This window comes from Acipenser ruthenus, chromosome 1 (assembly GCF_902713425.1).
Source record: "Acipenser ruthenus chromosome 1, fAciRut3.2 maternal haplotype, whole genome shotgun sequence".
In the NCBI taxonomy this organism is placed as follows: domain Eukaryota; kingdom Metazoa; phylum Chordata; class Actinopteri; order Acipenseriformes; family Acipenseridae; genus Acipenser; species Acipenser ruthenus.
The window spans coordinates 73,297,678-73,321,160 of NC_081189.1; the positions used below are offsets into that span (position 1 = coordinate 73,297,678).

Here is a 23,483-nt window from a genome sequence, read left to right on the forward strand (position 1 = left end):
AGCACACCTAACTGCAACAGTCAATAATAGTTAAATGTAAGGTAACTATGTAATGCAAAAGAACAACTGGAAAATGGCTATGGTACTGTATATTTCAAATAAACTTTTGGCATTAAAAAAAGTTCCAACAAGCATGTATTATAAAGCAACAGCATGTCGAAACATATTACAATCCTCTAAATGCTGTCTACTATAAGTACAGACAGAGGGCATGCAATAAAGAATATTACAGTACTGTATTTACTGTGGTTTACTAGCAGTGCACTATGTTTAAACTGACCATATCACTCTGTGTTCAGCTGGACAGTTTGGGACAGTTCAGGCTTTTCAACTCATAACCCAATGCATTCTGGTACGTTTTACCTGTCTCGGGTACCATTCTTGCCTTTAAGAGAAGCAGGACTACGTTTACCAGAGTGCATTGGGTTCTGAGTTGAAAAGCCTGTACTGTCCCAAACTGTCCCGCTGAACACAGAGTCATATGGTCACCTTAACTATGTTAAATATATTTATGTCTGTACATAATTTGTGGCTCTTGCTTGTCTTGTAATTTGTAATCTGCTGATTTCTTGCCACAGTGCAAATTTTCTATATTCAGCCATAAACACTGGCTTCTCGTGATCGTATTGGAGTCTGATCACTGCCATCAGGGTCTACTACTGCAGCAATAAACCATTCAGAATCAGAGATCAGCTATAAAAACAGAGCTTATGGTATCTACAATGTAATAAGCTATATTCAAAACAAGTCTCTCGTGTGAATCTTTCTGGGTTTTTGCATGTGAACTACAAATGTTTTCTATGTTAAAAACAAAACAGTTGTAAAACACAAATAACAGGATGTACTGGCAATATACATATAGTCAACATTTTGTGTGCAAGCAACTGAAAATACTTTACCATAGTTAAATTAACATAGCCTTTTGCTGCCTGTGTGTGAAGCCAGATATTTACTTTCACTCTTTGCATTTCCTTGTTGTCCATGTCTAATTTATTGTTGTGTGGTAAAGTGTGGCCAAGTACTTCCAATGCATTTGCTACACTGTACTTTCCACATCTAAGCACCAAAGGCTGCCTTGCAGGCTCCCTGTCCTGCTTACCTGGAAGCGTACTCTGCCCGTTTTCAAGTGTCACTTATTTTATTGAGCAATTTGGGTGTGTAGGTGCCTGGGGATATAAATCTTTATAGTAAAAAGTTTTAAGATTGGTAAAGTATATTCCAAGAGTATGTTTTATTGTGTTTAACTATATAGTGTTTAATAAACAATTAAAATGTTATTCTGTTACTGATTCTAATATACAGAATATCTTCAAAACCATGTTAATATATAGTAAAGGAATTTGTTTTTTTAAAAGGGATAGAAATTTGGCTAAACTGGTTGCTGATCATGACGGCTGGCACATGATTTCAAAATGCAACCTGTAAAAAGGTGATATGAAATTGGGTTGGTCATTTTACCGTGTTAGAATTGTGGTGATTAAATTACAATTTGGCCAATTTGTGGAGAACATCAAGTCAGATTAAACATTGCTATCTTCTAGCCTGCCTGCGAAAAAGGTAAGAGCTTTAGTTTTTAGATCATCTCGGGACGCATGCAACATACTGTCTAAACATAAAGCACTTTGACTCTAAGTTATCATGGTCTTTACAAAGTGGAATTTGCACCACATTCAATTGTGAAAGGAAATAAAAACTGTAAACATTACAAACTAGTGACTGAAAAGGTACATTTAAGTGTTCAAGGAAGTGCTGTCTGGTACTAGTTGTGTAAGATTGTAACATTTTTATTATCGTGTTCGGTGTGACTCCTGCAGTGAAGGGAATTTGTTTGCACTGCACTCTTTTAAATTGAATTTTCCTTTTATCAAAAAAATGACATGATGCAAACTGCGCTTTTGCTTTAAATATTATACTAAACATATACACAGACATAATTTTCCTGACAAACACCAGCCTCCTGTCAAATTACAATCAATATGAAAGAAAAGAGAAAACAAATAACATATTTACAGCAAATGTTCAAATTAAATTAAAGTGTGTGTTTCAGTTGTGTAAAATATAAGTGGGCTTTTAGTGCACATTTAAATCCACTGAGACAGCTCCATCAGGCTTTAAATGAGTTCTAGGTGCATGTGCCTTCAGACATTTTCCATTTAAACTATAAAGAATATAAGGACTCACATAAAGTAAACAATCCTTTGTGTCGACACAAAAACTCTGGTGTGCTTCACTCTTAGAAAATCATAATCTCATGAGGAAAGTGGTTTCTTGTTCGAGAAAAAAAAATCTCAAATATTATTAAAGAAAAAAAAATCTTACCTGGCTCCAAATAAAGAATGGTCTTTGCTTTTAGAGCCAGGGAACAAATTATTTATTGTTTTAAAAAAAATGAGGACAAAAATTTACAAAAAAAGCATTTTTGGCAGTGTGTTCATGTCTGAATGAAACAGAGATTTTACATATTATAGACTTTACCAAATGATCTCAAAGGAAGAGGCATTACCAAAGCAATGTACTGTACAGTACTGTACTCAGTAATAAGGGGCAATGGTATCATAAGGGCTGCTACAATGACATGACCCACAGTGATATTCATATTTACCATGGTATGCATTCTCCAATATAAAGCATTGTAATGCATTTCAGTACCAGTGACATTAGTACCGCTGTTGTGTTTTATAAGGCCCACTGTGGAATATTTGTTCCAAATTCATGGAGTTTCTGTTGCTGGCCGTGCTGTGGCCTGACAGTGGTTTCTTCAAGGTGAAATTGTATAATAATGGTCCCCCCCCCTTTTTTTTCAAACCTTTCTGTTAGAGTCATTTTCTTTTCTATTCTACTTTCATGGACTGATGTGGTTCAGTTCAGATTCAATGTCACAAACACACTAAAGGACACACTGACTGGTGCAATTATTCTAAAGAAAGGTTATTTAAAGAAAACCCACCCAAAAGTTTTGAAGGTCTTTTTAAAAAAAAAAAAAAAAAGTTCCAAAAACATCCACACCTTTGTTCTTCTGCCAAAATAGCAATGCCACTTTAAAATAAAATACAGGCTACAGAACTACTGTAGTCCAGCCTTTGTAAACAAACCTTTTTTTAAATGAGCCTAAGCCCCTATAACAAGCTTATATCTTGTTTCCCATTAGCAAACAAAACTTGCTAGCCTTTGAAACATTTTTAATTCCTATATCTTTTGTTTTATGTCCGATTTTCACAATTAATGTTTAATTATGCTACATTAGAACATGTTTCAGTTCCATGAGCCAATCAGCTTCCAGCTCTAGCAGGCTTCTATAACTTAAAATCAATCCGCACAAGTGCCAGCTTTTTCATTTTGTCTTGCCATAATTAAAACTCATTTCACATCTATTGGACAGCAAATACAACACAAAGACACAATTGGTCCAAATGTATTTTATTATTAGCCACAAAAAACAGTCAAGGAAGACTTTGCACCGATGAAAGCAACCAGCCCTGTACCCGCTACTGCCTAGTCAGCCAATCACAGCCTGTCAGCTCGACTGTAGATCAACCACAACAACAAACCGAGACACAGACAGTTCAGGTATATTGCTCCATTCAGGTATCTGGCACTGATAGACCAGATAAACTAGAAGTATGTCTGAAAAGTAAGAAGTTATTTGTTGTTTTTTTTCCTCTAATGTATGTGATCCTTTATGAACATTTTAAGGACTATTTTCCTAAAACTTTCCTCAACGGAAGGGTACATGATGAATCATTGTAAGTTCAAGGCAAATCTAGGTTTTAAAGTGTTTATTTAAAGAAAATAGTGACAATTGTTTTTTTTTTTTTTTTTTCTAATAGCCATTGTGCCCTCTCGATGTAGGCTCTACTGACGGGCACTATCGCTTAAATTGAGCATAGCACAGCGTAAGGCAGTTAATAAGGGTGAAATGATACTTCCTTATCGTGACATAGAGGTTTTGTGATGATACATAACCAAAAGCACAGCACAACAATTATTCTTCGGAGATAAAGAAAATGTAATTCATAGTTGTTATAAATAGGTTTCACCATATCTTATTAAATGCATTTTCACACAATAGGTCATTATTAACTAATTTGATCTTACCTTCATCAGGAACACAAGATGTATAACGACACCAAAAGTATAGACAACACTTACATGCTGCATATATGGCTCACAGCAGTGTGGAGTAGTGGTTAGGGCTGTGGACTCTTGACCGGAGGGTTGTGGGTTCAATCCCCAGTGGGGGGCACTGTTGTTGTACCCTTGAGCAAGGTACTTTACCTAGATTGCTCCAGTAAAAACCCAACTGTATAAATGGGTAATTGTATGTAAAAATAATGTGATATCTGAATAATGTATAATGTGATATGTTGTAACAATTGTAAGTCGCCCTGGATAAGGGCGTCTGCTAAGAAATAAATAATAATAATAATGATATTAAGTCTTTTAAACATCCAAAATGACGGACTGCTAGTGCAGTATAGAAACAACTACTGGAGTAAAGCTCTTAACTGATGAAGGCACAGGCTGAAACATATGTCTACTTGACACTCAGTAAAATAATAATAATAATAAAAAAGGTTTGCATCTTCCTGTGGGTATAAAACAAGCACCTCTTTGAAGAGGACCACGTCTTTTCATTATCAAATCATATTTAAATAAATGTCAATTTAAAACGCAAGCCAAAGTATAATTATCTCCAGCATAGATTTAAGACCAGGATGAAACTGCACTGCCACACCCTGGAAAACCACACTGGCACTACTATCCCTTCAAGTAGGGAGCAGCACATCACCATTATTACAGAGCAGGCAGGCATCATGGGTGGGCACTGTTCTCAGATTAAAAGTCTTGATTACATTCACCCTACTCTCTCATGGTCATCAAAACAAACCCTGCCACATAACACGCTTCACATCTTGCTAATGCTAGGCTTTACTAAAACCTTTCTGTCGTGGTTTTAATGCTATCAAGTGGCACTGGAACATGTTCCCTGAAGATGAAAGCTGTTTTGCCCAGCACTTTCTGAGCCCCCAGCTGGCAGTTTGTTTTTTGCAGTAGGTACACTTCAAGACTGATTACAAAGCTCAGTGCAGTTTAATAAGAAGCCCCTCCTCTTTTAGTTCTATTAGGAATCAGAGGAGACAGTTTTCTATCCATTAATATTTGCTTATAAAAACTTTGAACGGGTAGTGCCCCTTTAAAAAAACAAAGTAAGACACACACACTGCTGTGAAGCGAAACTCTAGGTTCTCTTATGTCCTGTAAAATCACAATCACAGCATACTGGTACCGCAATATAAAATTATGAAGCTTCTGTTACAAATAGAAATGAAAGAGTTTTATAGTACACCAAGGGCAGAGTTTGTACTACAAATAGAATTCTATGTGCTGCATTGATTTCTCTCAAAGTATTTATTTATCCAAACTTCTTCAGGGTTTCATTATCTCCTTGAATGGATATGATAAGAAATATCTATTTATGTTAATACTAAACACTGAGGTCAAAATCAGGAAGATTTGTCGATGACACACATGCCATTGTCTTCATAAATTACTAACGTGCATGTATCACAAACAAAGGTCTTTGTGAAATACGTGGTTCAGCAATTAACATTGTTTTGTTACAAATCAAACTTAGGCCTAGTAGCCATACTTATCATACATACTGTATATGCCAAATTGTATTTCCAGTAACACACAAGTATACCGTATAGTATGATTCAAAAATGAATTCTCAATATCATGAGTTTCCTTTTAAAGGTGTAGTGTCCCACAAGGCTAAATGTATACTGCATTTGAGATGGCTGTTACTGTATGAGTGAATTTACAGCACAATGTAATTATAAAGCATAGCATCCTGTGGTTTAAACTAAATCTAAAAAATGCTTTCTGATGAAGTTATGGGCACAGGAGGCTAAACCATATAGGACAAATTTCACTCACTTTCCAGCTGTGACTCCCAATCCTCGTATCTTTTAGCCCTGGGATTAGTCTGGCCGCTCTTTATGTAGATATACAATATTTCACATCCGCATCAGTTTTACTACTCTATTGTTCAGGTTGCACTCTAAACACAAAATTAAAATTGTGTCACTATTTTAAATGTTATAATACATTTGCTGAAATGCCTTGGGCCAGGTATGTAATTAGTCAAACTGGTTTATTCATAAATAAGCAAACAGCACCTGTCACAGCTGGTAATATCTGCCTTGACATCATAGGGATTGATTAAAAACCAGATTACAAATTAATATTACACTTAAATGTGTGTATCTGTACCCCCTTGGTTACTGAGCAAGAATTAAACACTTTCCACATTACAATTGTTGGACCAGTGTCAAAGTCCTTGGTCTCCTTGCTTCTGCCATGAAACCCTGACATATAAATCAAGGTGATAAAACTTGGTTTTGGTTTCCATCAAAAATACACTATGTTGGGAATGGCACAGCTGCTAACATGTACTCTATGGTATGGTGTTTGTGTCCCTGGTGGAACAATCGTAAAGCCTTTTCTCATCTCCACCCTTCGTAAGACCATTCATTTCCAGCATCTGGATCAAGATCACAGCGAGATAAATTAGTAATTCCCCCAGAAGACAAAGTTTTACTAACTACGCGCTGCACATAGTGGAAATGAATGGTCCTGCAAAATGAAGTTTTGTTACAGTACTAGTTCTAAAAACTACCCAGACAAAGCACAAGCATAGCAGTGCATAAGCAAACATAAACAGGAACATAAGTATGTTACTGGGGTGCTAAACAAGGTTTTAAAAGATTCTTACTGCTTATTAGTACTAGCAATATTATCAAAGAACCCCTTTTTATTGATGGTTCTTTGCCTTTTTAACTTAAACTTGGTGTAGGCTGATATTCCAAAGACTCTCCGGTAGTTTAAAAGTAGCTGCTGCTTCCTGGTACAAAATCACTTCATGAGCTGTCATTCAATCTCACTCCAATGATCATCTGCAGTAAGACTGTGTGAACTACAGCAAAGGACTCATCAGTAAAGTTCTATTTTAAATATTTGCATATCCTGAATCAACAACAACAACAAAAAGTTTCTCTGCAATTGAATGAAAACATGTTTTACAAGAATTTATTCTGCATACTGTTAAGATCACATCTTTGACAACTAACTGGCTGAGGTATTGACCCTTTGTAACCACTTATGAGATACATGGTCATTTTTTATTGATAAGCTATTCTGCATGATGTGGATATAAGTCATTTTTAATGTTCATGAAATATGATTTTGATATCCTTGGAGGCAAATACTTATGGGACTGACATACCGTGATTTGAAAAGCATTTAAGTATTCTGCCTATGTATATTGGACTTCCAACTGCAAAGAGATGGTTACTTCAAAAGTCCCAGTCCCGCCCAAAAACGTGTTGGAACAGAATATATCTCAGAGAGGTCAAAAAGCAACTGAACCACTAAAAATACATTTTAGTACAAAATATATTAAGTACCTTGCTGAATATATATTACATTTCACAAAACTACCCGTGCAGGTGAAGCTAACAAAAATGATTTAAAAAGGCTCCTCTGTCACAAAGATGCAACATTTATCTGAATTAAATCAGACAAAAATAATCTGCACATTTTTAGCAGCACAATAGAGAATGTATTTTGACAAGAACCTTTGAAATTATATATATATATATATATATATATATATATATATATATATATATATATATATATATATATATATATATATTAAAAGTGTTGTCTTCCATAGGGGTGTACCATCTCAACTGTCCCGGTAACTGGAACCAACACATGGCTAAAAAAAAGTTGTAACACATGGCTGCAAGTTGTCATCAAACATATTCCAGAACAGGAAACTATGATGCCAGTGGACTCTGTACTATTTAGCATTATGAGCCTTCTTGTGGTAAATTTGGTTAAATAAAATGTGGAAATAAAACATTCAGGAATTACTGTAAGCTACCCTGTACAAGTTATTTTAGGTCAACATACAGCTACAGCTTTAATGCCAATAGTATAATACAATTTAAGGAGGAACTGTTGCCAAATTTAATAAATGCAAATCATTGCTGACAACGTTTCCTCACACAAAATGAATGCTTTTAATCGCCTTGACATAAATAAATACCTGTATAACACGTTTACCCTCCCCCATCAGTATATTATCCATATCAAGTTTAATAATAATAATAATAATAATAATAATAACAACAACACATACACACAATTACCACTAAATAGTTAAGAAAAAGATAACAGCACTTCAGATTTGGAAACATGCTCCAAATGTAAGATTCGCTTTCCTTGCTTGCTTGGTACTTTTCAGGGACACTCCCACCTAGCACCATGATGTAGGCAACTTTCCACATAGAAGTATCACAGTAGCTGGAAAATACAAACGTTGCCACCTAACGTGACAACAACGTTTAATATCGTTGAACACTGAACACCTGGATAGATTGAGAGGGGCATTATTACAAATTGACAGAGTAAGAAAAAAATCTGTGTTTGGTCGTCACCTTATTTCCTTGTAAATGCTGCTCCCAACCTGACACTGTGCTGCGCCTCTTCTCCTCCGACTGTTTCTCTGTTGGGTACACGAGCACAGTGTTTACAGTGTGCTGGAATGATAAAGCGCTGCCTCTCAGTCTCCGCCTCCTGCTTTGACATCACTTTACACGCTCAGTGACTCGGGAACTCCCACTCAGCTCGGGCGCATGAGTCACAGAATACAGACAGGTAGAAAAACGAGTTACGCAATCAAGCATTTCTCTTTTTTTTTAAACCAGATGCGTGCAGTCCGTAACGACAGACAGAGACTTAGTAAGTAAGAACACAAAAATAATAATTTTTAAAAAAAAACAACAACATTCATTAGCGAGTTTATAATCCCAGTGTTATTCTGTGAAATTTTGAATTCGGATATGATAATGAAGTGGGACAAAAATATCTATCTATCTATCAATCTATCTATCTATCTATCTATCTATCTATAGATAGATAATACCAGGTGCTGCAAGCAAGCTGTTTAGCAATCGTTTGTTAAACGGAATGCATTGCACGCATGAACTTGATCTGAATAAAGAACTGAAGATTGAACAACAAAATTGTAACAAAGAGTTTCACACTTTCCAGTCATTTTCTAAGACATTATCAGTTTACTACCTCCCCAAGGAATTTAGTAAACCAAACCAGTTTGCTTCACTTTGCTCAATAGCTCTGCAAAGGTTTCTTTTTTACTTACTTTAACTAAACCTATAACCCTATTTCTGGGGATATTTATCTACACCAAGTAGAAAAACAAATCAGTCATCTTTTAATTAATTGGGGTCTATTTTAATAATCTAAACAGTGGCAGATCTTAGCTTGGACTCTGATAAGAGCACATGTTATAGGTGACTGACTTTGATGCCAACAAGTGGCAAAAGGCAGCCACACTATCCACTATAATGAAAAAACTGGGATGCACTTGGGGAGCAGATACTGTACAAAATAAGTGATGAATAACCTGTACTTCCTGTATTTACACAGTGGATTTGAATGTTCAAAGGTGTTGTGGCTTTAAAAGTATTTTAACAACTCTATTGGGGATACCTGTACAATATTAGTAATATAACATCATTTGTAAATGAAGACGAATTTGAAAATAAATTCCTGAATTCTGCCTTTTACATTCTTCTTCTGCTGCAACTCATACAGCATGTCTGTTTTGGCCAACACTGTGATGTAATCCATATCTTGTGTTCCATTCTTTTGGAATTGTAAAAATAACTTGACTGTCAACAAAGAATCTAACACACACTGTTTGGTGTTTGATTTTAATAACGTTTGGCTCTTTATTATTTATTCAAACAGTGGCGTTCTATTTGGAATCGGTGTCACTTAGCCCAATTTGTCCAATGTCCTGTATTTTATTGCAATAACATTACAATACTACTGAAACACCTTTTTTGTAGTCTTTATTAATATCATCACTAACATCAGTTTAAAACAGGCCTGCAAAAGAGGTGGTTAGTTTGAAGGCAGTGGTATTATAGGTGGTCTGTCGCAATTCAGAATTCATATAATTAAAATAGAGCACTGCATTGTCATTTTAAAAACTTCTGCACTACTTTATTTTCAACAGCCCTGCAATGTATATAACCTAGTCTCTGACATCTTGATTCAAGTGATGTTCCTACCAAACTGCTGCCATTTTGCTCACCAGACTTCAATTTATTTATATAATAATTTTTCTGTCTGCAATCCATTCCAGTACACACCCTTCCCCTGGTTATTATTTACATCACCAATGCTGCCCTCATGTATTGCGGAAAAAAGTTTTCTTGCTCTGTAATTACAGAGCAGAGCTTCTCCGCAACACTTGGGTGTGCTCGGATTCACATCACATTGGTGTACGTGATTCCCCTTGTAGAAGTTTACCATAGTAAAAGCAGAGCAAAGTGTAATGAAACAAGGGGCTCTCGAGTGGCGCATCCAGTAAAGGCACTCCGGGGAGTGCAGGATGTGCCCATTAGTCTGGACGTCGCGAGTTCGAGTCCAGGCTATTCCTTTGCCTACCGAGGACGGGAGCTTCCAGATGGCAGCGCTCAATTGGCCGAGCACCGCCTGGGGGGAGGGAGGGTTAGGTCGGCCAGGGTGTCCTCGGCTCACCACGCACCAGCGACCCCTGTAGTCTGGCCTGGCACCTGTTGGCTTGCCTATAAGCAATCCTTGATACTACAAAATGTGCCAGATTCACTAGAAATTGTCTACAATGCAAAATTTGTGAAATTTCAAAATGGTAATTGTAAACATCTACTTCTTGTATTTTTTTCCCTCATTCACAAAAACAAAGTTTTTGCTACAAAAGATTTTTCCTAAAATTCTTTGTTTGTAATTTATAGAAATTATAAATTTCCATTAGGGTATGTAAACTTTTGACTACAGATGTATATAGGTTAGTTAGTTCCTTGTGAGTTTTACATCAGAATGTATAAGGTGTTATGGATGATTAATACATAGAAACTTATGTTACAGGAATGAACACTGATATAGAATTAAAAAAAAAAAGTATAGACAGACCAAAATATAGACATCCATCTAATCAGAATTGTGGCTGTGATGTGTAATGAATAGACTAGTGCTTGAAACCAGAGAGGTCACTCATTAGATTCCCTTTGAAGGGGTTTAAGTGCCCCTGCATCCTGGGTGGAGCACTTATTTGTACTGCAGTCTCTAACACACCCTTCTCCAATATTGTCCCTTAACAAATATTATATTATGCCTTAATTAATATACAATGCAGTTACCTTCCTCCTAACATTTTTTGTATGTCCTGTTTTAAGATTTAAACAAGGTCCTTGTGTTTTTCTGTAAAAAGAAAGAAATGCAGGACATCATCAATGCATTGGGCTTCACAACCCAGTAAGATCCATCTTACAGCAGTAAAGGAGTAGAAAATCCTATTCCACATGACAATGAACTCCTATACCTTTTGCCAAAGCTTTTCCAAGCCTATACTCCTTATATACAGTTCATTATCCTATTTATCATCCAGCCATCTTTCCCGAACTACATCAGAATATTCCTATAAATTGTCTTTCACTCAACTTGTCTGCCTTAGTTCAAAGCACCCGCAGCTCTCTATATACCTGAGAGTCGGCACCAGTTCCTCCCCTATCACACCTTGATTATATCTTGGTAATTATACTTACTATAAAATAGCGTCAAATTGCATTCTGTTATTAATTACTGTTTGAGTAATAAAATAATAACCACATGGAATGATTAAAAACATGCTAAAAATATAAGGGGACAGTAAAAATAAAATAAAAAAAAAGTCAGATACAGTACTTACTCTTTTACAAGATATACTTGACTGTATAACATCGATTGCATATTTTAGCTTAGTGGGCATGCTGTTGGTAGCTTTCCCAGATCTATAGCAAATGATGTGTTTTACCATAAATCCACACTGCTGACATTATTTTTTAGGTATTTAAATACAATTCTTTTGGTGTTTTTTTGCCCATCACCCATTCAACTATGAATTGACTTCCTCGTATACTACATTTGCAGAAACGTTACAACTGTCATACCAGTGTATTACCCTGCACTTGGAACAACTATAAAATGGTCCTCCTTATATGATTGCACTGTATCATTCTACCTTTTTACCAATGGCTAATTCCATTGTAGTTGCACTTATTTATTATATTGTCACTTCAGGTTCATTTGCTAAGAGAAATTAAAATCAGCATTCTGTAGTAGCTCATGAAACTTAATTTAACAAATATTCCCCACTTTAGCCTCTCATCTGTCAGGCAGAAGGATAAATATACATTCCTGTGTTCTAGTTCTCATGAGAAAGAGTCTTCGTGGTACTGGCTCTTTGAGCTAATATATATATATATATATATATATATATATATATATATATATATATATATATTCTAGGCCTGAGAATATTTTTACTCCCAGAAGTTATGGAAACCTCTGATTTACTTTCCAAAACCAACAACCAATAAATAACAAAGAATCTTGTTCATAAAACTTGCATTATATTGAAATAATGATTTTTGACCATCAGATTTACCATTGTGAACTTTTATAAAGATAAATATAAGAATACATCTTATTAATCAATTCTGTTATAAAATCAAAGCAGTACCTGAGATTACTAGAGATAATGGACTGGTTTGGTTGTTAATAATGCATATTACAGTATATCAAACCAGTCTGGTAATTCCTGATGTGTGGTGAAGGTATCTTACTTTTTATATCACTTAATTGTGATTGTTGATTTGCTTTATGTCCTACACTAAGTACACTGAATGTCTTAGCCAGCAGTCGCCATTGCAGAAACAGAGGATACTGAGTGATCGTTCGTGGGATACGTTTCTTTATTCACCACAGGAGGATGTCCCTGTAAATCAGGAGCCCCAACAGGGATGGTTTATGTAAAGACATAATCCTCAGGGGAATAAAAAACGTATACCATGAACAATCATTACGTATTCTGTTTATACCTCAAGCATATGTTTTTAATAAATAGCAATAAAATGTGTGCATTTTTATATTAAATCCATTAATTCAGTGGATCTTTACTTTCTTTGTCAACATGCTTCAACGCAGATTAATTTAGAACCCTGTTTATGGCCTCTTCGCAACAGTCTTTAGATAGAACCCTGAGCTCAGTCTGTCAGTTTGCAGCCTCTCTGTTGTTTCCTACCTTTACCGCTTTTAATGAAGGGGCCCAAGGCTACTCAGATAAGCCAGACACAGTCAGATTAGTAACTGGCATTTATTGACTAAACTCTGTTGTTTCTTACTGTTACCAGTGTCACGTCAATTTATGCTACCTATCAAATATTCCTAACTTTGCATACTGCGCATGCCCAGACTATTTTCCCCTTGCACTGTGCATGCCCAGATTTCTTTTTCCTTGCAGACCGAGGACGCCCATCCAAAACAAATACCCGTCTTTGGCTATGAAATACATGTTTTGTAAACTTACATTTTATTCCACATGTAACTAATTTGTTTTATATTGAATACAGACAGCTGCTGTTAATGAATGTTAGTGTACTACACGGGGAATTTCTAAATAAAGAAGCAAAATAAAAAGAATGCAGCTATACGCTGATTGATTTTTTTTACATCGAAGCATAGCTTTTTCTTGAAAGTATTATATAAGTAACCTCAAGTACACAATTGTAAAATTGTTTTGCCAAAGTAGAATTATTATTATTATTATTATTATTATTATTATTATTATTATTATTATTATTATATCTTTATTACTATTATTAATACAGCTATTTGCCTGGTGTGAGTCCCAATACTACTTGTCATGTTGCTGATATTAGTTAGAAAATAAGTTACATTCATTATATTACATTATTTTAGTTATAGCTACAGATCACATTTTGGTACAGGTATCAGATTTTGACAAGGTAGTAGATTTTGATGAGGTAGCAGATTTTGATGAGGTAGCAGAATTGCCCATTTTAAAGTTGTTATAAAACACGTATAGGTGGCACTATTGTTTGAACTACTGAAGCACAGCTCTGTCGTGAATTTCAGCAGCATACCTGGACTGGAATGTAAGCAAAGACACATTCTAAAACTAGTCCCGGTAAGCATGTTACCCCACTCCAGTGTGATAACAAAAATATATCCCACGTGAGATATATCTACTCCTATTCTACCCCAGTAAATACATTTACTGTGGTAGAATAAAGGACAAAGGTTGTAGTACTGCATTAAGAGGTAAGTGAACAATGTTTGGGATACTACTGCCTTTGGGATGTCTTGCCTATTAAAATCTTTTAAGTATATTTGAAAAGGAACTGTTCAGGAAAACCAAGATATTTATTGAGCAGGATATCTGTACGTGGGAAATAAAGGACCCCTCAGACTTCCTTAATGACCAGAAAATTGATATCAATTGAGTTACCTCTGCACTTGTGTATATACCTGTACTGTATTTTCAGCAAACACCAGTGTGTTCTGTCTCCAGTTCCACAGGTTTCATTTTTTATCTTTTATTTTGCTCCTTCAAATGTCGGAAGTGTCCCCATCACCTTCCATAAACTGCCTCCTGTAACATGGGCAGCACAGATCATTTATGACCACTCCGTAAACTCCGTAAAATGTAGATAAAATAGATTGAAGTGGTTATGGCATTGAAATATGCATTTTACAATTTTTTCTGGGACATTGCAAGGGTAGTGATTTACTCGCCACCAGTGGCAACCACCAGACACAGCCCTCTTTGAGCTAAAACAACTTCTAGCTATTAATTTACCTTCTATTTTAAACTCTATGTAATTTAGTTAAATGCTACTTGAGTTAAGATTAACTGTATGTTTTACCTTCTGGTGAGCATGAAAATATGTTGCCACAAGTTCTGTAAAATCAGATTCGGATCAAGCTGTTTGTATAGACAACAGCGATTCGAATAAATGTAGAAATTGTTAAGAGGATGTTCCAGGCAAGTGGATGAGTGAAAAGGATTCAGAGTTTTTGTCGGCTGCCTCCTGCAGCAGTATGGGGGGCTCAGATTGGCGGGAAGAATGGATGTTAAACCAGCCAAGCATTGTCTCCTCCAATGACATTGAAATGCCAACTAAATCCTGTATTTGTACTACAATGTTGATTTTGATATCCCACCTACCCTAGCGGTCTGGCGGTTGTGCAGTAGGAAAACAAGAAATATATTTGTTAGACCTTTGCGCGCTTGCAGGAAAAAAAATCGATCTTCTCTCACAAATATTTTTGGTGTTGGTCAGAACAATTTCTTGTGAGGGTTTGGGCAATTTATTTTGGGGAGGCTTAGCCGCCCCAAGCCTTTTAAGCCGGGTCCACACCTGAGCAATCAGTTGCGCAACTTAGTTGCTTGCAACCAAGTCTCTTATATGTGGACGTCCCTGCAACCAGTTGCGAGCAGTTGTGCAACCAGCCGGGCTCTACTTTCCAAGCAACCGCCTGAGCAACTTCTGTAGACACAGGTGATCACGTGGCAATTCACGAACTCTGATTGGTTCTTATAATGCTGACTGCACGGCTTGCCTAGCCTGTCATTAAGAAGCTCTAATTTTAAAAATGTCAGCAGTAAAATTAAACGGTTTCGTCCAGCTTTTACGTGGCTTTGTTTTTTTCTTTAGGGAATATGACATTTAAAATAACAACAGTTGAAAAAATAATAACAGCCAACTCTTCCTCATTAATTACTGGACACATTACGACCTGACCAAAAGAAGTGTCACCTCAGTTGTCAAAAAATAAATACAATAAATACAAAAAAACAAACAAAAAAAAAACCTACCTAGTTGTCAAAACCAAAAAAAAACTACCCTCAGTTATCATAAAAAAATGAAACTTGTAGATGCAGGTACCTTGTTGCACAAGTAATTGCTCAGATGTGGACACAGCAATTGCTCGCAATTAGGTTGCGCAACTGATCACTCAGGTGTGGGCCCGGCTTTATACGTGCCGCCTATGTGAAGGGTTAACCTTTCCTTTAACTGTAAACCTTATAATTTGTGGAAACCAATACAAATCGCTAAAGATATTCTATTTAGCAAGATACTCGACTCCGCCTTTAGTTCCATTGCATGAAGCTCTGTGGCAGTAGAGCAAGGAGGGCCTGTCTCAGAGCCAGCAGGACCAGCTATAGGATCTACTGAGGGGGTACCTGGACATTTTAGCTGTGAATGCGGAGGACTGCTGTCGCACCGGATTAGTCCAGCACAGCATCAGCCATGGGGACGTGGCTTCGATCCGGGAGCGGCCGTGGTGATTACCCATGTCAAAGTGGGAGACTGCTGAGGGCATGATTTGTGAGATGCACACTGCCGGGGTAACTGAACCACCAGCCAGCCCCTGGGCTGCACCAGCTGTGCTGGTGAAGAAGAAAGACGGGTCACTACGGTTCTGCGTGGATTGTCGCAAGCTGAACACAGTGACCCATAAAGACTCGTACCCTCTCCCCAGAATCGACGAGGCCCTGAACTGCATCACAGGCTCTCGCTGGTTCAGCTCCCTCAACTTGCACAGTGGCTACTGGCAGGTCAAGCTAACCTCTCAGGCACGGCCAAAGACCGCGTTCTCCATCGGCCAGTGCCAATGGCAATTTACAGTAATGCCCTTAGGACTGTGCAGTGCTCCAGCGACGTTTGAGCGCCTGATGAAGCTGGGGCGTGCCGGAGTTCCATGGTCCGATTTGCGTCATGTACCTGGACGACATAATTGTGCAAGCCACTACCTTCTCGGATGCGCTGAAGAACTTGCGGACTGAAGCTCCACCCAGGGAAGTGCAACCTGCTGGGGAAAGAAGCACACTTCCTCAGGCACATTGTTGGCGTAGACGGCATTGCCACAGACCCTGCTAAGGTGGCTGCAGTACCAGACTGGCCAGTCCCCGGGACTGCGACAGAAGTGCACAGATCTATTGTGTTACTCGCCGGGAACTGTTGGCTGTAGTAAAGGCTGTGCACAACTTCTGCCCCTACCTTTATGGGAGGAAGTTCCATCTGCACACGGTGACTGCTTAACTTCTGCGAGTCTGAAGGATATGTGGCTCACTGGACTGAAGCACTGCTGGGATACGACTACTCCATGCAGCACCGGTCGGGCTGCCTGCACAACAACGCAGATGCCCTGTCCCGTTGCCCTTGCTCCTTCGAGGACTGTAAACACTGCCATCGACTGGAGGAGCGGGAGGCACAGTGGTCCCTGGATGAGTGGATAAGTGCTGCCTCTGTAGGCGCAATGGGAATGTTTGAGCCTCTGGAGAAGTGTGCTGTACAGTGCATGGACAGACCCTGCAACAGGACAGAACGGCTGCAAACAGTGTTCCCCCAAGATCTCCGGGAGACTGTGCTGCGGGCTGTGCATGGCGGACCGGCCACTGGACATTTCAGTGTCGCAAAGACCCTGGGCCAGCTCCAGGAGCGGTTCTACTGGGGGCAGTGCCGCCACAACATGGAAATCTACGTGCGTCGCTGTGATCGGTGCACCGCCCGGAACCTCTCCCATGATCTGCTCCAACAGTACCAGGTGGGGGCACCACTGGAGCGTGTTGCTGCTGATATCTTGGAACCCTTTCCACAGATGGAGGGGGGCAACTGGTACCTCCTCGTGGCCATGGATTATTTAACTAAATAAAATGCTGGCCTGAGTACCTCCAGTAGCTGCTGGACCAGCTGGATACCACCCATGTTTTCGCTTGGGAGCACTTTGCATTGGCTGGCCAGAGCCAGAAACAGGGATACAACACCCGCTGCCGGGGCCATGGATTCCAGGCTGAGGAACAAGTCTGGGTTTACTACCGGACTCTGCCCCAAACTGGCCAGTCACTGTGCTGTCATCGAGAGGCTCTCCGTGGTGACCTACAGAGTGAGGCTGCGGACCAGGGGCAGAGCGGTTGTGCTCCATCAAGACCGCTTGGCCCCATACTGCTCTGGAACAAACTTGGTTGACCCCACGGCAGGCCCAAAGGCCAGTCCTGGAAGCCGGGGGAAGTCGCCAGCTAGGGGACCAGTAGGCTCTCTGGTGCTAAACTTTCAAAACAGTTTAGCACCAATTTTCTAAACGATTTGCACCCCTGACTCTGTAGCTGCAGTTCACCATGTTGGCACCTCGCAAGTATGAGTCTTGTGAAAACGCTGCAGTACATGCATAAAAACAGATGAGCCAACAGATTATTCCAGTGATGGTTGCTTCTGGTGAGTGCAGCTTTTCCAGGCTGAAATTGATTAAGACATATTTGCGCTCAACGATGACTCATAAAAGATTGTCAAATTTGGCCATACTGTCAAATGAGAGTGAAGTTGCCATGAATTTAGAATACTCAGATTTGATAATGGACTTTGCTGCTACTAAAGTTAGTAAAATGTCTTTGTAATTGATGTTCTTATATAATTTAGAAAGTAAAATGAGAAAAAGGATCTGATAATGCCCAGGGGTTAATTTGTAAAAAATAAATAAATAAATAAATAAATAAATAATTGTAAAACGTGGCATTGCACACAGTGTCAAAGAGGGATTTTGTTGTTGTTGTTGTTGTTGTTGTTGTTATTATTTTTATTTATTTATTTATGTATTTATTTCTGCCTGGTTGTTCTCGCCACCGACCTGTTGTTACCCACTTATAGTCAGGCATTACAATATTTTTCAATAGGCCTATTGGGGCAAGGGTCATTTTAGAAAAAGTTAATATGTGATATGTTTGAAGTAGACTGGAATTCTGTGTGCTTTGAAGTTGTGAATTATATAAAATGATATAGTCTAACAAACAAACTGAAACAAGTATTCATTAACATTTTAATATCATTAATATTATTTACCGTATCTTAACGTTTGTATATGTAGGTGCATATGATTGCACCTTTATACTAACTTTAAGAAACGGTTGCTGCGACTGGAAAAACTGATCTAAACTGTTGTTAAAGAGCTATAGGAATCAGAATGCTATCTTTGACAGATTACCATACTAATGTTTTTTTTTTTTTGTGGCAAAATTCTTCAGTTTAAAACTGCTGTAAAGGGCTTTGCATGTTACAGGAAACATTATCAAGAACTACCGTTAATTGTAAAACTACAATCCCCAGATTCCATTGCACATACCTTTGCCTTTGCAGACTGTGCCACCTTGTGAGGTATGACACAGGCCCGGTTTTTGGGATGGAACCACATAACAGTCTCATGTTTTGATTGGTCCTTGTCTGTCACAGGATTATGACGACGCCATGAGTGGGAACAGAGAAAGAGAGAGAGAGAGCTGCTTTTCAGAACCTTTCAATTAAAATATAATTTGGTATTTTGCTGTACTAATATAACAAACTATGGTTGACTGTTACTTGATATAAATGATCATGTTATGCACAAATGTAAGAATTGGCTTTCTGTGGTAATGTATATCTATAATTGTTTGCGTGATTTATTTTAATTGCATATATATATATATATATATATATATATATATATATATATATATATATAAACATCCCAAATTCTGGGCCGATTTAGTTTTCAGATAATGTCCTAAATTCTGCGCCGCTTTGCTGTTCCAAATTCAGCCCCGTTTTTGGGATGTTCTGCTCTTACAGATGCCAGCTCAGTTTCTAGATCATGCTCAGTTTACCATAGAAATGTACACCAGAACTGGATTGTGAATTCATTTAAGAGTAACCCTATGTACATGAATCAAAGTTAATGTATTTTTTTTACTCTCCCCAGAATTTTTTTAAAGAAGAAACAGAAATGAAATTGAAATGTTTTTTAAAAAGTGTTTTTCTTTATTACAATGAAGAAACTATATTGCACTGAAACAGACACATGAAAATGCAGGTGTTTTCCTTTATTAAAGAAGAAACATGGTATTTTTTGAGAAGGAATATGGTATTCCAAAAAAAGGATATCTCATTTGCTTATGTAATGTCCATCAATATATAGTCATGCGTAGGGGTTTATCAGACCTCAACATGAATAGAATGGCGGAATTCAACATATTTTATCCACCTATCACACACAAAAACAAAAATACAGTAAAGGCCTGTATCAGCTCTTTCACTTATGGGTTTTAAGAGACCAGTGCCCTTCAACAACTTAACATAAATACTATTGTATTGTATTTGTAAAATATTCATTATCTATTCCTGATAGTTTAAACTGTAGGCGAAAGGTAATGTTCAAACAGTTGGAATATGCAAATATAATGGCTAAATTCCAATTCAGGCACTTACAATCTGGCCTACCTGAATTTCCCCCTGTAGTTCAGCTGGCTAAGCAATTCCTCACTCCTCCCACCTTAACTGCTGTGTCAGTGTGCTGGCGCAGAATAGCTGCCGTGTGTAAAGAGCTATGGGCTCCTATGGGATGAAAGTCTCTATATAAATCCAAAGTATTATCTTTCATTTAAATAAAGAGCTTTTTAAACCTAGGGGTACAGTAATTTTGGGAGTTCAAAGTGTTTGAAGACCCTGGGTCAATCACCCTCTAAAGGGTGAGAAAGGGCAATCTGTCTGGCATGGTAAAGGGGGTTCTAAACCACCCAGGGTCTTGAAATGTGGTATGCTGCCTGGTAGCATACGCAGCTCTCTGATTGCTCCTGAGGTTTCAGAACCCACCATCTGTGTGAAAGCATGGACATTCCATTACTTATCAGTGCCCACTTCGGGATGGTGGTTGAGGGCATAGGAGGTTTCTTGTTGTTTTTTTTTATTTATTTATTTTATTTTTATTTAGCATGTTCTTATCTCAAACTGAGCTGTGGGTAAGCACAAAATGTAAGACAGGTTGTTTATAATTAGGCTTGCTGCTCTATACCTGCCTTTAAAGCTGTAATTAACATAGTTAAACCTGTGTGGTCCAGTAGTTAAAGAAAATGACTTGTAACCAGGAGGTCCCTGGTTCAAATCCCGGCTCACTTACTAACTCACTGTGTAACCCTGAGCAAGTCACTTAACCTCCTTCTCTTTCAGGTAAGATGTTGTAAGTGACTCTGCAGCTGATGCATAGTTCACACACCCTAGTCTCTCTAAGTTGCCTTGGATAAAGGCGTCTGCTAAATAAACAAATAATAATAATAATAATAATAATAATAATAATAATAATAATAATAATAATAATAATAATAATAATAATAATAATAAACCATCTCAATTTCTTAATTACATCACAGATATCTGATGATTCTGAAAAGCTCGTTTCTAGCTATGCATTCCTTGAACAAAACGTAAGGAAGATGTAGTCACTTCACTACAGACTGCTTGCTTCATAAAATAAATACATTCTGCCTGGAGAAGCATATAACAAATGCAGAATTAGTAAGAAACAATAGGGGGGATTCATTATGTGTTTGATTTAAAAAGGGTGCACCTGCTAGCAGGTATCTGCAATCCTGGTCGTGGAGGGACAGTTTCCCTCCTGGTTTTTGTTCCAACTGTAACCTAAATTACTTAATTTAACCAATTAAATGCTTATTGGAACCTTAATTGGTCCAATTAAGTAATTTAGGGTACAACTGGAACAAAACTGTCAATGTATTTAATTTTTTCCATTATATTTGCATAGTTCAACTGTTTAAAAAGAATATATAGTCTGTGGTTTAAACCATCAGGAATAGATAAGGAAAATGTTGACTAATACAATACAGTAAGATTTATTTGAAGTTGTTGAAGGGCGCTGGTCTCTTAAACCCAGAAGGTCTGATAAACACCTACACATGACTATATATTGATGGACATTAAATAAGCAAATGAGATGTCATTTTTTTGGAATACCATGTTCCTTCTCAAAAATGTGTTTTAATATTAACCTTTAATAAAGGTAAATACCTGCTTTAATGAATTTTCATGTACCCATTTCAAAGCGGCCCAGAATTTAGATATGTAACTACTGTAGTTTATGCCAATCCCAAATTTCAGAAGATGTGTATGTGAGTTAAATATGTTTAAATAATAAATACATTTATGATGTATATGCTTTCAATATTTTTGTTGTTGTTGTTGTTGTTGTTTTATTTTGGTGGCAAAAATCTTCCGTTTAAAAGTGCTGTAAAGGACTGCATGTTACAGAAAACATTATCAAGAACTAGTGCTATAATGTAAAACTACACTCTCCAGAATCCATTGCAACCCACGTTCCTTTGCCTATGCAGACTGTGCCACCTCGTGGTTAAGATAAGCGAAGCAGCCACAACAAAGCATCTACTTTTCGTTCCACGATCTTTTCGATACCCTTTTAATTTGACAACATTATTAGTTCCATTGTCTAGAAAGGTGCTTTTTTAAAAGCGATAAATGGGAAATATATACACCGGAACAGATACAGTGAAGATTTGACAAATTTAAAAGCTCTTTACGGCACCAAGTAAGCTGTTGCCATGGCGACAGCCCCCGCCACCCCCTGGCTAAAACCTCACTTCCGATGTTGAGTCCCGTTTATTCCTGTTTGTCGCTTTCAGAGACGAGTGGGTTATTGTAAGAAAATAACACAATACTGTTACTGTACTTGTACATACGGTGAAATTGTTACAATTCTATACTGCTAAACGCTGCCATGGAGACTTCCGGAGGTACTCACAAGAAAGCAAAACTGAACAACACCGTGCAGAACTGGGTGAGTTTTGACTGAGTATCCCGTTTTCGCTTTCGTCATCACCTCACACACAGATTCTGAAAGTGATGGCGTGTACAATTTCAGCATTTATTCATTAGCAGTCTAGGCCGATGTGTTCCAAAATGTATCTGTTTTCTTTGTTATTACACAATGTATCCCGACAGAGAGACACCGATTAAGCTTTGTAATCACTCTAATTACGAGTGAAAAGCTTTACCTACATTCATTTTTAATATTAACTAGTTTGCTTCCAAGTTACTTGATAGTTCCACATCGCTGAAAACAGCCCGGTGTAACTTATTTTTATTTTCGTTTTTATTAAAGCAATAGTTCGAAAACAGTTTAAACAATATGAGATTATATATATATATATATATATATATATATATATATATATATATATATATATATATATATATATATGCTTTAGTGACAAAATATTAAAGTCGACAGCCGTTAATACTGTGTTTTCAAATTTAAAAAAAAAACATAGTTTATGTTTGCCTTTTGTGTACTATATACGGATGGACTCATGCCTCTCATAGACGCATTGCTTCATTGGCTAAGGCATTGGTGGCCAAACTTCCTGAGCCTAAGAGCCACATACCAAATTTTTCAAATGGTCGACTGCCGCAAGACACTACTGTGAACATGAAATGCTTGCGAGCAAGACATTTTAAATACTAGCATTGTTGTGCAGTACAGTAGTTGTTAGGCTATCTCTTGATGGCAGCAAAATACACAAGAACAAGGGATAGAACATTGCCTACCACAGGTTCTGTGTAATTTGTATTGTACTGTAGATCTAACAGAGTATTAACTTTAAATGCAACATACTGATGTTTTTTCCATTATTTCATTTATACTGTATGTATTACGCACTT

The 23,483-nt window shown here is 37.5% G+C and overlaps 2 protein-coding genes across 4 annotated transcripts in view; one reads left to right on the plus strand and one right to left on the minus strand.

Annotated features, from left to right (window-relative positions):
* Positions 1-8,744, minus strand: part of LOC117421451 (phosphatidylcholine:ceramide cholinephosphotransferase 2-like) — a 43,943-nt gene extending 35,199 nt beyond the window's left edge. Inside the window, exon 1 of one of the 2 annotated variants that reach the window (XM_034035911.3) lies at positions 8,511-8,735. The gene's annotated coding sequence lies outside the window, so the exon portion shown is untranslated. Of the gene's footprint in view, positions 1-8,510 lie in introns of both variants that reach the window. The other variant, XM_059029452.1, reaches the window with a different exon arrangement.
* Positions 8,745-22,347: 13,603 nt separating this feature from the next.
* LOC117421429 (bifunctional 3'-phosphoadenosine 5'-phosphosulfate synthase 1) overlaps positions 22,348-23,483 on the plus strand; it is a 54,480-nt gene continuing 53,344 nt past the window's right edge. The window contains exon 1 of one of the 2 annotated variants that reach the window (XM_059029467.1): positions 22,348-22,599. In XM_059029467.1, coding sequence (XP_058885450.1) covers positions 22,540-22,599 — 60 coding nt within the window. In that variant the 5' untranslated portion in view covers positions 22,348-22,539. The remainder of the gene's footprint in view (positions 22,600-23,483) is intronic. The other variant, XM_034035851.3, reaches the window with a different exon arrangement.